This window comes from Microcebus murinus, chromosome 7 (genome assembly GCF_040939455.1).
Source record: "Microcebus murinus isolate Inina chromosome 7, M.murinus_Inina_mat1.0, whole genome shotgun sequence".
In the NCBI taxonomy this organism is placed as follows: domain Eukaryota; kingdom Metazoa; phylum Chordata; class Mammalia; order Primates; family Cheirogaleidae; genus Microcebus; species Microcebus murinus.
The window spans coordinates 22,807,570-22,823,179 of NC_134110.1; the positions used below are offsets into that span (position 1 = coordinate 22,807,570).

The window sequence follows — 15,610 nt, forward strand, 5'->3', positions numbered from 1 at the left end:
TTAGAACACATCTGGAGAAAAACATCATCTCATTATAACACACCTTTTATTTGAGCATATAATACCACAACAATGTTATTAGCCCAATATTTGATGTTAGATAAACAAATGAACCAAGGCCATGAGGATGACTGTCCCACATGGCTAATCTCATCTCCCTAGTCCTCTCTTTAATAAAATACATAGTTTACTGCATGGCAGGTGACATACTCCTCTGCTTAAAACACTCAAATGTTTCCTAACACCATTAGCAAAACAAGCCCAACTCCTTGCAAGGACCTCAAGAATTCAGGAACTCACAGTCCTGGCCCCTGTGTGCCTCCACAGCAGCCCCCAGCCCAGCCTCACCAGTCTCCTATTTCGGCTCAGACCAGCATGCTGTGCCCAAGCTCCTGTGCTCTCTGCAAGAACTACCTCCAGTTCTTCATGTAGCTTATTCTTCCCCATGTTCGCATCTTGACTTAAAGCAAACCTTCTCGCAGAAGCCCTCCCTGACATTCCATCTCACAAGCAACTTCACAATCACTCACAACCCTTTTCTCAGACTTTATGTTCTTCAAAGCATTTATCACTATGTGTTTTTTTTTTTTTTTTGTCTGATTGTTTCCTGTCTTTTCTGGAATATAAGCTCCATGAAGGCAGGCATGTTGTCTGCCATCTCTATATGTTCTTGTGCTTGCAACGGTACTGCATACAGTTGATGTCCAGTATTTGTTGGATGAAGTCTCGGGTCAGTGAGTTTTGCCCTCAAGCATGGAAATAAAGACACCTCTTTCTTTTGTCCCAGTACAGAGCTGTGTGCAGCCAGCCCACCAGCAGACTGGGAGACTCCCCCTTCCACTCAAAAGCTAACCCATGGATTTTCTGCACAGGGCGGGGCCACGCACACTGCGGGGAATCCCTCTGACAGCAGATCTTCTGGATCCACGTCCACACAGCATAGGCATGGCAGCCACAGGATCCATAATCTTGAAAGTCACTCACTACGTGACCAGACAGTTGAAATAGGAGCTGCTCCCTTACTTAGATTACAAATTTGCCTTCTGAAACTCTCATTGGCCCACTGGAGCCGTGCCCTCTGGAGGCACAGAGTCCATTTCAGCTCCTAGGACAGCCCTTCAGCTGTTGGGACGTCATCACCTTACCCCTGAGCCTTTTGTCCTCTCTGGCAAATGTCCCCAGACAATTTAACTACACATCACTTGACATGACTTTATGTCCCCCACCTCCTCTGAAAGCACAGCTCTCAGAAAACATGGCAGTGATGTGGGCTGGAAGTGGGCCCACTCTCTCCAGGATCCAGACACTGGTGAGGCCACTCCCTCCAGGATCCAGACATTGGCCTATCGCCAGTGCCATTTCTCAGCATTTTCATTAGCAAAGACATTCACTTCTCACCACATGGAACCAAGTGATATTGCAAAGTCGAAGTCATTTATCCATCAAAAATTTAGTGCAAATATTGACAAGCCTAAGTCCAGCTGAGACTAATTACAGGCCAGTCTGTAATAGACCAAGATAAATAAGAGCAACAATAACATCCCAACAAGCCAGGAGGAGTCGTTCAGGTAGCAGGAGGGACATTGTTCGTTAGATGTTATAGATGCAGCTCTTGTCCCTGATACCCAAGTGCTCAATGCTGAATTATCAATAAATGCATCTGAATACCACTCAAATTGAAGAAAATTGCCAAGATGCAGCAATAGTCCGCTTGTACTGCCGAGTTCCTGATGGGAAATGAGCTTTACTCCGACTGCCCAGGTCCCAGCAGTACGGCCACTCATGCATGATGGAGCATATTGTAAGAAAATTGCATCTCGGTGTTTGCTCTCTTCTCATTGAATGGACTCAGATGAAGGGCATTTGTCTTCTTATATTTCAGCACAGCAAAGGGACTCTCTTAATCAGATTAGAATAAAGAACTCTTTTCTACTGACTGAGTCTCTGTCTCACTCTCTGCCTCTCTCTCTCTCTCTCTCTCTCTCTGTGTGTGTGAAATGTCCAGAGTGAAGAATTAAATCTCTAATTTGGTTAAAAACTATACCAAGAAAGTTATAGATGCTTTGGAAAAGATGCCAAATGATGACAAAAAGATCTAAGGCACAAAGTGAAGGAAAGAGCAACGCAGATACAGATACACACAGCTTTCGATTTCCAGAGTGCAGTTCTGCTCATCCAGGGGGTATCTCCGCAGGTCCATCATGCACGCTGCGGTCGTGGTGATTCTGAAATACACAGGAGGGAAGATGGTGAAGAGGAGGTGAGAAACTCAGCAGGGACACTGCTGTGGATAAACGTCCCGCCATTTAGGGTCCCCTTCCCTGAAGTTCACCTGGCTAAACATCTTTCATGGTTTCATCTTTCTCATACTGAGAAACTTGAATAAATAGGGAACTTTTTCCAGTATACTATAAGCCAGCTTCATCAAGAAAAACAATGCAAAACTTTATTTCATTTTTAAAAAAAGTAATTTAATTTTTGACTGACAAATAAAAATTGTATATATTTGTGATGTACACCATGATGTTTTGAAATATGTATTATACACTGTGGAATGGCTAAATTGAGGTGATTAACATATGTATCACATCACATATTTATCAATTTTGGGGATGAGAACACAAAATCTACCCTGTTAGCAAGTTTTGAGTATGTAATATATTGTTATTAACTATCGTCACCATGCTTTAACAAAAACTTTAAATCCTATAAAATTATTCACTGTGCCTTATTGACTTTGGATAATAAAGGGCAGAGAAAGGAGTTTCTTTTTTTTTTTTTTTTTTTTTTTTTTTTTTTTTTTTTTTTTTTTTTTTAGCTCTCAAATGTGCTGGAAGAGAAAGGAGTTTCTAAGGAAGTCTTATCTTTAATTTTTGTTTTATCTCCCTTGTCTATTGGCTCTCTAATCTCTCCATTACAGAGAGAATTTATGTACTTGTCTCTGTTGGACCAGACTGATTGGGTTGACACCCAGGCCTCTGACTTTACACATGACATGCTGAGAGAGCTGCAGTTGCACTTTGGAACCCTAAACCACACATCTGCTTGTTCTTATCCTATTACGGTTATCTGTTAGGCTGGATTCTAATATTCTAGAATTTTTTACCATGTGACCATCCATCTTTGCAAAGAGAACATTTGGCTTCTATGTTGATTATGAATCAAAATTCAGTGGGTTAACTTCCCTTGGTGCTGGCTAAAGCCTTGCAAAGAATTTCCACCCAAAGACAGTGAAACCTCCACCATGCAATGGTTAAAAACAACCATACATTGAGAAACAACACTTCTAGAAGTGTGAAATCCATTTCCCTACTCTATCCACAGCCACCTTTTAGGGAAAGCTAAGCCATTGTTGAAAATGCAGCTATTCTGCCACTATGCTGTACTACATTTCTCTAGAACCCCACCCTTTCCAGACTGCCATCAAAGCTGACTAGAGTGGCCTGGGCCCCTGATTCAAGGACAGCTGGCCACTAACTGGCCACAGATCCATGGTGTGGTCTGAGCTAAAAGAGTGGAGCTAAGGGGATTCCCTTTCATGAAAATGAATTAAACTGTGAAGAGTGGAAGTGAATCTGCAAGGCCATGACTTAGAGGTTGTGATGCCATTTTCAAAATGGAGAGCAAAGTATGAGAAAACGTAACAGAGGCAGAGAAGATGTGGAGAGCAGATAGCTGGGGAGACTCAGAAGCTGTGCCAGGCCATGGTGTGTGGTCTTGCTGGGTGTGTGCTCCACTTCTGCAGGGGGCAGCTTCCCAAAGCTTATGCAGGAGTCGCGCAACTGGCAGTCCTGCCAATGCCTAGTCGATGAGGGACGACTGTAAGAATGCTTTCTTGCAAGATCTGTAGGGCCACCTTGAACCCCCAATGATCTTCTAGTTTTCAGGTGTCCTCTTTCTTCGAGTTGAGTATTCAGCTTTCTTTGATTGGCCTTCATTGTGAATATTCACAAAAAAAACTAAGTACTACTTCAGGTAATGTGAGCAAACCCTGCTCCTATTAACAGATCCTAACCCAAACCCTATAAAACACCAGGCATGTGCCACTTCTGATGGGTTTGTCTCATCTACCCTCAATGCAGGTACTAAGGAAATAAAGTATGTCCTACTGGCCTCTGGTTAGGCAAGCAGGTTGAGGAAAGTTCTACTTTTCAATGGCTGAGAGAAACAATGAGGGAAGATGTCAACACATTTAGCAAATAGGTCAATGCTAAATTTTTCTATGGAAATAGCATACACGTGCCATGCAGACATACACTATAAGAAGCACACAACGGTGAAAGTGCGTTCCTTCCAAATATCATAATAATACTTCCAATTATACTTGGAATCAAGGAGTGAGTTACATCCTATACCCCAAAATCAACATGTGGTTCTTTGGTATATTTTTCTACAGCATCTGACACTCTAGCCAACTGAAGTTCTGGCCTCACACTTTTAAATTGTGGCATGTTTTATGGCAGATTAACAACCCAACATCAACACAAGATACCTCTAAGGCAAAACTAGAATAAAGTTCTACTAAAATTATGGATTTTTATGAAGAAAAGAAAAAGACTTCCATTGGCAATGTTCAAATTTTTTAATTTTCCAGCATATTTTGGTACCTATTCACTTGAATAGAGTCAGTGATTGAGATTACCATTCTTATTGCTTTTCTTTTTATTCCCCAAATGACCCCTAACACACACACACACACACACACACACACACACACACACACGCAGACACACACCCAAACTGCCTGGGGTTGACAAGTGCAGCAGTCGTTCTTACTGTGAAACGTAGAGTGTTCCATGGGAATTACTGGAAGGGGAAAGGAATGTGAGGCTAGAAGAACTGGTGGGAGATGCCCTTCTTTCCAACAAGGCAACTACTACGTTTTTTCCATAGTACAGTAATTTTTCAGGTCTTCTCATTCTGGTGTAATGCTGGGTATACAATGGAGCCCTTTTTTTCTATTTACTTTGGGATATAAGGTAGAAACCTCTATTTGCTACTCTTCTTCATTTGGAAGAAATTCTTAGAAAACCCTCTCAGGATGCAGAGTGAGACACAAGAGCCTGCTTGTGCTACTACAGGCAGCACAGAGACAGTAAAAGGAAGAAGAAGTCATTGACTAGTAGGACAGAACTAGTAGGACAGTGTGTATAAATAATACACACCTGAAGACATGTTTAAGAGTTAAAAGTATGAAAACGCAAGAAATAAATTTGAAAGTTGTCAGGAGACCACCATCCCCAGTAACTTCAAAATCACGTTGTGCCTAGTGACGCACATCTTTGGGCGCTGTCTTCAATCTCTTCTTGGAGTCCTTTCCCTGCACAGCTGGGTGAGGAAGCCTGGGTCGAAAGGTCAAGATCATGGATTTCAGTGTGCTGGAGGGTTTTCATTTTGTCTCAACTGTATTAAGCTTGTGAAATATTCTCTGGCATCAGCGCTTCTATTTTTAACTACCCACCAATTTACAAATTGTAATAAGGGCAGATGCAAACTCTTCACGTAATCGCACAAATACAGATTTCTCTACAGACCACCTGGTAGGGGCTGCTGTGGAAAATGTTGTTTTGGTGGGCCAGGAACACGCTTACTACCACAATCCTTTGTCTGAAATGTCCACTTGATGGCCTAGGTACAAATGCACTCCTTGTCAGACTTGCTGGAGAGGCTGGCTGCCGGCCTTCTGGGATGCACACTTAGAGTGAATCAGGCAACGCACACAGTCTCTCTTCCTGCTTGTGTGCAGCTTTCTGATGCACTGTAAGTGCTGGAGACGATGGATTAAAATGTCCAATGTGAGTGCAGATCCTCACGTCCCTGGATGATCACTGGATGGCAAGGTGCTTGGCCAGCTTTCTCAGAGAAGCCTCTAGAAATAAAATATCCTGGTTTCTAGTTCTCTCTCCTCACCTTACCTCACTTTAATATTTTCATTACATTTAGCACCATCGACAAACAGAGCACCAATCTGTTAACTGCTGGCCCCTCACCCAACCCAGGTGAGCTCACGAGGGCAGGACTTTGCCTCCTTGTCCATGGCCCTCTCTCCTGTACCTAGAACAGCACCTCTATATACACAATGGGAGTCCTGTAAATACTCACCTAGCACATGACTTTGAAGATACGAGGACCAGGCATAAGCAGGAAGAGTGGAACTCAAGCAAATGTAGAAAGAGAAAGAGGTGGTTTGGCCTAAGAAGGACACCTGCTCCCTAGCAAGCATTCCTAGTAGGGGCTCTGGCCTTGTGTGGTTACTGATCCTCTGAGAGCCTCCAGGGGCTCACTTGTGAAGACACTTGGATAAGACCCCTGTTCGTATGGTCCAGTGGTTTGTGTGAATGTTTATGCTGCACAATTGAACCCTGCAGAATTGAATCCAACGTCAACACCCTGGAGCTTCATGGCTTCAGCTGCAGTGAGGATTGCAGTGAAATGCTGCCTTCAGTGGAGTCCTGCCTCTCTGATTTCAATCTTGTTAAACTAGCAGGACCTGGAAGCACGTTGACAGCATCTTCGGTGTGACTTCTGGCTTGTACTTGGAATGCCCAAATGTTCGAGAAATCTGAGCAAGAGTTGTGTCTTTGGCCACGAGATAGCTCCATGGCCAGGGCATTGCTTTCCACATAATCCTTTGGGCCTCTGCAACCTCTCTATGGCAACTCACACTCATCTTCCTTCCTGGTTCCCAGATGCTGGGTGCACTGCGTGGCAGAGGCAGGCAGCTATCATTTTTCCAGGAAAAAGAACCCAGATGCTAGGGGATGAAGAATCTAAGTCAAATATTAATAATTCAGACTGAGCGTTTTTCTTAAGCAAGTGCTTAAGAAAATCACTATGGTAAGTTGAGTGTAGTAGCAACCCCATTCCTTCCTCCTTCTCAGGATCTACTCTGTTAGCCATGCCATTTGCATTTCTTACCAAAGCGGAGCTTTGCCCATCTCTTGCATGTGAACTGACTCTGTGACTTGCTTTATCTGCTCTAAGGGTGGAAGTTATAGTGTATCAGTCCCACACTTTAGCCCCAAGAGGCCTTTTGCGTTTCTGGTCTCCTCTTGTGCTTCTGCCTCTGCTGTGAGACAGCTATGCCCAGATGAGTCTGCTGGCCCCTCCAGCAGAATGGACACAGGGAGCAGGACTGAGGTGCCCAATCATCCCTTCACAGACCTCCTTGGTCTATGGGTCAGACAGTGAATGGCCCAACCAGGATCAGCAGAGATGCTCATCAACCACCCAGATACACAAGCAATTAGCACTTATTATTGCATGCACTAAGGCTTTCTAGCTGTTCGTTATGCAGCACTCTTGAGGCAATAGATAACTAATACAATAGTCAACACAAGTAGCTGTACATAAAGAAAAGTATAAACGATCTTATAAACAAATAGGAATCACAACCTGATACTTCTGAGGAGTGTCATAAAATAGTAAAACCCTTAGTAGATTTTTCTAAAGCAGGAACATCTGTTTCTATATGGAAGCATAAATCTGCTATCAGTTAGGAATACCAATCTTTGTGAAATTAGTAGTCATATCAGTCAAGTGAGACAGGCCTGATGTGCTTCCTCATGATTTTCAAATACAGCAATATATTTTATATAGCAATAAAGCTACACAAAGGCCAAAACTGGCAGTAGTGCTGAAAATTAAAACTAAGAGAAAAGCATATGCTAGATCCTAGAGTATCTTCCAGGAAAGGAACTGTCCAGGTAGATGGATTGAGAAGTTCTTAAGGAAAACACCTCAGGTTCAGCCCTCTGAAGAGGAAGGGAGGAAATGTTTTGAAAGAATTAGGAAAGTACTTTGAGTCACCTCAGCTATATGGATCTAATTATGACACTTGGGGGCTTCACAGTCTAAAACTGCATTTCTTCAATCCTAGCTGCTAGCCACGTGTACCACATCACACAGCGTGTCTGACTTCGTGGCCTCGTCAGTCAATCCAGCAGTCAAACAGAAAGACCCACCCTAAGCAAATGGAAATTCAGTGTGACAAACAAAGCACCTTAACCTGAACCTCAGATTTATACCCTAAAGGCTGAATCTTTTAATATGAGAATGAGGCTGAAGGGGTCAAGATCATCATATCCATATTGTCACTAGAAAATCAGTTTGTTTCGATGGATCTGTCTCATCTAAGAATAACCATTCTGAATAAAACAAAAGGTCTTCTTTAAAAAACTATGGAAGCCTAGAAAACGGAAGTTGAAAAAAAGATATATGTCTGGGTACCAAAGGTATGAGTGGAGACAGCATCTTTAAAACAAGAAGAGAGAGACAAAATGAAGAGCATCTGAAATGAAGGCAAAGACAGAAGAAGTTGTAATACTGAGAGAGGAATGCAAGGAATCTCAGCTGCAGTGCTGAATTAAAGGCAAAGAAAGTAGAATTGATGTGGCTGAAAATCACTTAATGACATGGCAGGCTTCTTCAGTTTTGCCAGGCACACAAGTCACTGAGGGATCTTGTTAAAATTCAGATTCTGAGTCAGAATGTGTGGGTGGGTCTATGTTCTGTATTTTCCAGATAACTGTTACCAGGTGAAGTTGCTGCTGCTGGCTTCATGACCATACCTTGGGTAGAAAGGAGAGGGCAGACTTTTAAAACCTTCCCAAAGGCAGAGGTAGAAAACAAAGCTTCAAAAACAGAAGATGATAGTTATAGGTATGTAACTAATCTTTATTAGACAGAGCAGAAATAAACAGCATCCAAATCAATAAATTAAAATTAAACATAAAATAAATATTTTTAATTGGAATGAAATATATGTATTATAAAATGTGTCATTCTAATTATTTTTAGGCGCATAACTCAGTGGCATTAAGTACATTCACACTGATATGCAGCCATCACCAATGTCTATTTCCAGAACTTTTTCATCTTCCCAAATAGAAACTGTGTGGTCATTAAACAATAATGCCCATTACTTCTTACCCCTGGGCTTGGTAAATCTTTAGTCTGCACGCTGTCTCTATGAATTGACCTATTCTATTAATAGACACCTTAAGTAAGTGAAGTCATACAATATTTGTCCTTTTCTGCCAGCTTAGTTCACTTAGCATATTATTTTCAAGGTTCATCCATATTGTAGCATGTATCAGAATTTCATTCCTTTTGAAGATTGAATATTATTCCATGGTATATATATATATATATATATATATATATATCACATTTTGTTTATCCATTCACTCTCTGTGGACATTTGGGTTGTTTCTACCTTTTGGCTACTGTGAATAATGCCACTATGAACACTGGTGTATAATGTATGAGTCACTTTTTTTGTTTCTATTGATATATACCTAGAAGTGGAATTGCTGAATCCTGTGTTTAAATTTTGAGGAACAACCATACTGTTTTCCATAGTGACCAAACCTGTTTAAATTCCCACCAACAATCCCTAAGGGTTTCAATTTGTCCTTGACTCTGCCAACACTTGTTCTTTTCCTTTTTTATTTTTTTTAATAGTAGCCATCCTGATGTGTGTAAAGTAATATCTCGTTGTGGTTTTGATTTGTATTTCCTTAATAGCTAATGATGTTGAGCATCTTTCCATTTGCTTATTGGCTATTTGTGTATCTTCACTGTAGAAATGTCTATTAAAGTCCATTGTCCATTTTTGAATTGGTTTGTTTGTATTTTCGTTGTTGACTTATATGAGATCTTTATGTATTCTGTACATTAACCTCTTAATAAGATTCATATTTGCAAATATTTTCTCTCATTATTTGAGTTGCCATTTCACTGTTGATTGTGTTCTTTGATGCACAGAAGTGTTTAATTTTGATGTTGTCGAAATTACATCAAAATATTACATTATTTTTTTCTTTTCTTTCTTTTTCATTTCTTTTTTCTTTTCTTGCTTACGTTTTCATTGTCATATCCAAAAATTATTGCCAGATACTATGTCATGAAGATTTTTTCCTGTTTTCTTCTAAGAGTTTTGCAGTTTTAGCTCTCAAGTTTAAGGACTTGATCTATCTTGGTAAATTTTTGTACATGTTGTAAAGGTCTAACTTCAATATTTTACATGTGTGTATTCAGTTTGCCCCAGCACTACTTGTTGAAAAGACTGTTCATTAACCATTTAGTCTTGGCACACTTGTCAAAAAATTATTTGACTACATATGCCAGGATTTATTTTGGGGCTGCCTATTTTATTCCATTGGTTTATATGCCTGTTGTTATGCCAGTCCCAATCTGTTTTGATTACTGTAGATTTGTAGAAAGTTTTGAAATCAGGAAATGTGAGAACTTCAACTTTCCTCTTTTTCAAGATGGTTTTGGATATTTGGAATCCCTTGAGATTCCACATGAATTTTAGAATGAGTTTCTCCATTTCTACAAAAATGATGACATTGGAATTTTGATAAACTGCATTAAAGTAGATTGCTTTAGGTAGTATTGTCATCTTAACTAGCAAGTCATCTAATCCATGAACACAAGATCCCTTTCCATTTATTTGTCTTTTTCAAATACTTTCAACAATGTTTTATAGTTTTTAATGTACAAGTCTTTTGACCCCATCATTAAATTTATTCCTATGTTTTTCATTCTTTAAGATGCTATTGTAAATGGAATTGTTTTCTTATTTCCCTTTTTGGATTGTTCACTCTTAGTATATAGAAATGCAACTGAATTTTATATGTTGATTTTGTACTCTTCAATTTTAACCTGCTCAATGGTTTCTCATGAGTTTCTTAAGCTCTGTCCATTTTTATTTAATCTCTTCTCTTTACTGTTCCTCAGACTCAACAATTTTAATTGTCCTATCTTCAAGCTTATGGATTATTTCTTCTGCCTGCTTCAATATGCTGTTGAACTTCTCTAGTGAATTCCTCATGTCATTTAGTATTTTTTTCAGATTCAGAATTTCTGTTTGGTTCCCTTTCATAATTTCTATCTCTTTGTTTACTTTATTTCATTCATTTTATACATATATAATTTCCCCCATTTCTTTTAGTTCTTTGTCCATGTTTTTCATTACTTCTTTGAGTAGTTAAGACAAAATATTTAATGTCTTTGTCTAGTAAGTCAAATGTCTAAGTTTCTGGCAGTTTTGTTCCTTTGTGTAAGCTATGTTTTCCTCTTTCTTTGTATGCTTTGTTATTTTTTCCTGAAAATTAGGCATTTGATTATTATAATATAACTTTGAAAATTAGAATCTTTCCCTTCACCAAGTTTTACTGTTTTGACATTTAATAGTCCATTTGTTTTGAGACATTTTGAAGCATTTTTGAAAAGATTATTCCTTGTTAAGTGCAATCAGTGAAGTCTCTGTTCCTTTAGCTGATGCTCAGCTAATGTTTTAACAGGGATTTCTTTGAGTGCCAAGAGCTCAAACAAACAAAAAACCCCCACACAAACAAAAAAGAGAGAATAGCCATTTCTCTCAGTCTTTGCAGATTGGCTATGTGCTGGGGCATTTTGTAACCACTCAGCTAGGCTTGTTCTGACCCTAGGTATTAGCCAAAAGCAAAACCTTAGTTATTCTTAGGGATTTCATGAGCATATGTCTTGCATAGACATATGCATGGCTTTCTAAGTTCTCTTGTATATGTGACTGCTTTTGAATGACCCAATTTCCCAAACAGTTTCATCCCCGCTTCTCCTTTGAGCCTTAGATAGCCTACTTTATGTTTTCACCCCAAATCTCTTGCCCCAAGGTCTGTCCTCATCTTGCAGCCTTTATAAGCATTGCCTGCCTCTTTTCTTGTTTGCATTCTCAGATATGCACAACAGGGATGAGCATCTTGCTTTAGTCCCTCAGATATCCTCCAGTTAGTTTAGAACATATGCACATGATAATTTGCAAATAATGTTTGCTCTGCTCCCTCTGGTATGAGAGTGAGAACTGGGAATGAGGTTGCCACCTGCTCAAGATCAAACTCTGGGGAATGGGTGGGGAAAATGTCAAGTAAAAATGCTACAAAACTTTCCCATTGTTTTGAATGCAGCTTTTTATTTATTTATTTATTTTTTAGATTGGGCATTTGGTGAGTTGCTGTAAATCTTGAACTGTTTGAACTGTTTCCCAGAGCTTCTACAGGTTGGTTCAGATAACTTCTAGTTGTTTTTTTGTGTTTCTATGGAGGAAAGATACCACTAAAGTCTGCCATTTTACTTATGTTGCTTCCTAATATAAGATCTTTACAGATAAGAGTAGGGGAGTGTTTATAGAGATATAGTAGAAATTAATGAATAGAATTATAATATAAAATAAAAGGCTAGACCTTTAAAAATGTAACTAAAATAAAGATTTCTTGATTCTAATGAACACAACTATAAATGATGGAGAGACTATAACAATATGTTCTTAGAAGCTTAAAAACATAAGAGAAAACAATGATTGTAAAGTCCAGATAAAAAGGATACTTTCTTGAAAAACATTAATTCTCAAGATTGATACAAGAAGAAAACCTAAAGAAAACCATAAGCATTGCAGAAATTGAAGCCATGTGTGTCAGGGTGGAAAATGGTATTTAAGATCCTTTTCAAAGCAGCATGCATTTATAAAAACTTCACTGTAAAAATGTTTCATATTTAGTATATATTTGAGAGCCTTCTTGCTGGTGGGGACTCTCTGTAGAGTCCTAAGGTGGCACAGGGTACCACATGGCAAGAGAGGTGAATGTGCTCATGTGCTAGCTCAGGTCTCTTGACCTCTTCTTATAAAGCTACCAGTTCCCCTCCCATGAAACCCATGAAACCCATTAATCCATTAATCTATGAATGGATTAGCACATCTGTGAGGGCAGAGCCCGCAGGATCCAATCACCTCTTAAAGGGCCTTATTCTCAATATTGCCATGATGAGGATTAAGTTTCAACATGAGTTTTAGAGGGGACATTCAAACCATAGCAGGGCCCCATTCTACCACCTCTACATTGGATAATTTACCTGAGAAATAGCAGTGAATTGGTTCATATTTTTTGGAAACTTCAGCCAAACCACAATGTTAATAAAGGTCAGATTAATGAGAGAGGAAATTTGGGAATAGATTTCTTGAGACAGTTTAAATCCATCTTTAAAGGAAACTGGCCCCTTCCAAGTGGGATATAAGAATTAGCAGTGCCTGTTTCACATCTGAGAAAATTAGTCTTGAGGTGGCAAGATAGAAGAGATTGAATAGAAATTAGCCTTTTAGACAAAGCATGCAGGCCTATTGCCTGATGAATGCACATAAGCTACATGAAAAAAAAAAAAAAGTGGAGGGCCCAGATTTACCATATATTCTCTTCAATAGAGCCTGCCTCTCTAGATGGGTAGAGCAATAAATGGTGACTATAAAGGTCAGATTCCTATAGCTATGAGGAAGAGTCCCAAGAGGCTTCGTGGAAGAGAAAAACATCCTACTTTCTCCAACTTCAATGCCTAGTGCTGGTCAAGGAACTCGCTGGAGAGAGATGCCTAGTAGTGGGAAGCTCTAACAAGAGTCAATCTCCATACTCTTCCAAGACAGAGACTCCTGAAGCCACCAGAAAATGATACCAATTAAAATAAAACTACTTACCCATTTTTTCCATCTCCCCAAAAATAAATGTTCAAAATCAGAGAAGTCATCCATAATCTATCAAACTTGGTAATGAAGGGGAAAGAGAAGTACAGGGGATCGAGGTTGAGATGCCAAGTCCCTTCCCTTTGCCACTGCAGGCATCCAGCCTGAAATAGGGCTGGGCTGTGGAAAGGGAACATGTGAATGCTAAATCTGAACTGAGTATTAAACACTGAACAGAGAATGCCTGCATAACATAAAGATTAAAAAGACAAATTAATAAAACACTGCCAGAAAACCATGAGATCTGCCCAAATTTCACCAGAGTAGAGAAATTTCATACCTTACTGAACAAAGTTTAAGTAGTAGGGGACAGCTTCATGATGACTAGATCACAAGTTATGCTTATTTCCAATAAGCTGGTTGAAAAAGGGCTTTAGAGAAAACAATTATAAATTAACAATAATTTTTAAGAGTATTACCCACCATAATAAAATAGGATTTACTGCGGGAATTGAAGAATAGGTGAGGGTGGGCAGTAATGTCAACAATATGGCAGAACAGAAAGTCTCAGGACCCACTCTCCCCACCACACACACACACACACACACACACACACACACACACACACATAGTTCAACTAGCCACTATCTACAAGCCAGAACATCCTTTTGAACACTCCCAATACTTACAAGCAAGTCTGAGACACCCAAATGCTCTGCAGAACTGATTAAAATCAAAACTGAAAGGGTAAGAACAATAGTCTTACTCCTATCACACTGCCCTTCCTGCTCCCCAACGTCAGCACAATGTTAGATGAAGAGAATTTCCCTGGGCACATGTTTTCTAAAAGGGGAAAAGAGAATTGGATGAAGTCATCTAGCCTCCCAAGCATTCCAAGAAGCTTTATAGGAATCCCACCCTGGTTTTACCTCATGGGGAACACTATAGGAAATGATATGGCTAGACAACCCAGGGTCAAGTGGAAACAAAGAAGGGAGGTACAGGTTATTAGTCACCAGTCCCTGTGTCTTGGTGGCACCTCTGTGTTTCTGCCAGTAGTGGTGTCAGGCTGAAGACACCAACCGATCTTACAGTCCACTCGACAAAGCTGAGCTGCTTACCTTCAGGAGCACAATGGGAAGTCCAACTTAGCTTGAGTCCCTAGATGGTTAGTCTCTAAGCCCAGGCTCAGAACCCGCCCAAAGACTCCGCTCAGGCAGGGAGACTCCCTCCTCTTCACATTTTGGAGAAGCATAGGGGCTAGACTAACTTGACCCAGAAAGTCAAGTAGAGACTCCACTTAGCCAAAAAGCCTGCACAATGACCTTGTCCAGGCAGGAAGATTCAAGCAGTAGCTCCATTCAGTCAAATCCTCAATGAATAACCCCACCCAGGCAAGGAAAGTTCAACCTTCATACATTCCAGAGAAGCAAAGGGGCTAAACTTCCTTGACCCAGGAGGTCAAACCACCACTCAGCTCAATCAAAGATCGACCACATGGTTCCACCCTGACAGCCAGGAAATCCTCAACTGTGCAATTCTAAGGATCATAGCCTCTGGTCCCACCCATCCCAAGCAGTACCTCCACCTAACCTTGGACCCCAGCCTGCAGCCCTGCCTAACTGCATATCCCAGACAGTGAGTTTCCCAGCCAGAGAATATATCCTGTGATCAGCCTGACCAGAAGCCATCACAGCACCCAGCCAGCAGCTTCACCTGATAGCAAAGTCTAGTCAGTGATCTCATTGAATAGTAGAGCCCAGTTAGCTGTTCCACCCAACATCAGAGCAAAGGCAGTGACCCAGCCAACTAGGGTTGTTCAGGGTTGTCACCAGCTGGCCTTTCTAGAATCACAGGCTAGACTAAAAACAGTGAAGGTCTCATCACCACCAAAAAACATCTGTGAAAGGCAAAAAAGGAGCTGTGCAAGGCACAAGAATTACAAAGAATTGGGGAATCATGACACCTCTAAAAGAAATCAATAAACCTCCAACAATGGACCCCAAAGAAATGGAGATTTATGAATTACTAATAAAAGTTCAGAATAATACTCATAAAGAAGTTCAGTGAACTAAAAAATACATATAGAGAGATAAAAATTTAATTAAATTTGGA

At 40.2% G+C, this 15,610-nt stretch overlaps 1 protein-coding gene across 2 annotated transcripts in view; it reads right to left on the reverse strand.

The window, feature by feature from the left end:
• The window catches only part of GABRB3 (gamma-aminobutyric acid type A receptor subunit beta3), a 204,095-nt gene that overhangs the window by 26,568 nt on the left and 161,917 nt on the right, over positions 1–15,610 (reverse strand). For both annotated transcript variants that reach the window (XM_012760006.2, XM_012760005.2), the window contains exon 5: positions 2,143–2,225. In XM_012760006.2, the coding sequence (XP_012615460.1) occupies positions 2,143–2,225 (83 nt within the window). The remainder of the gene's footprint in view (positions 1–2,142; positions 2,226–15,610) is intronic.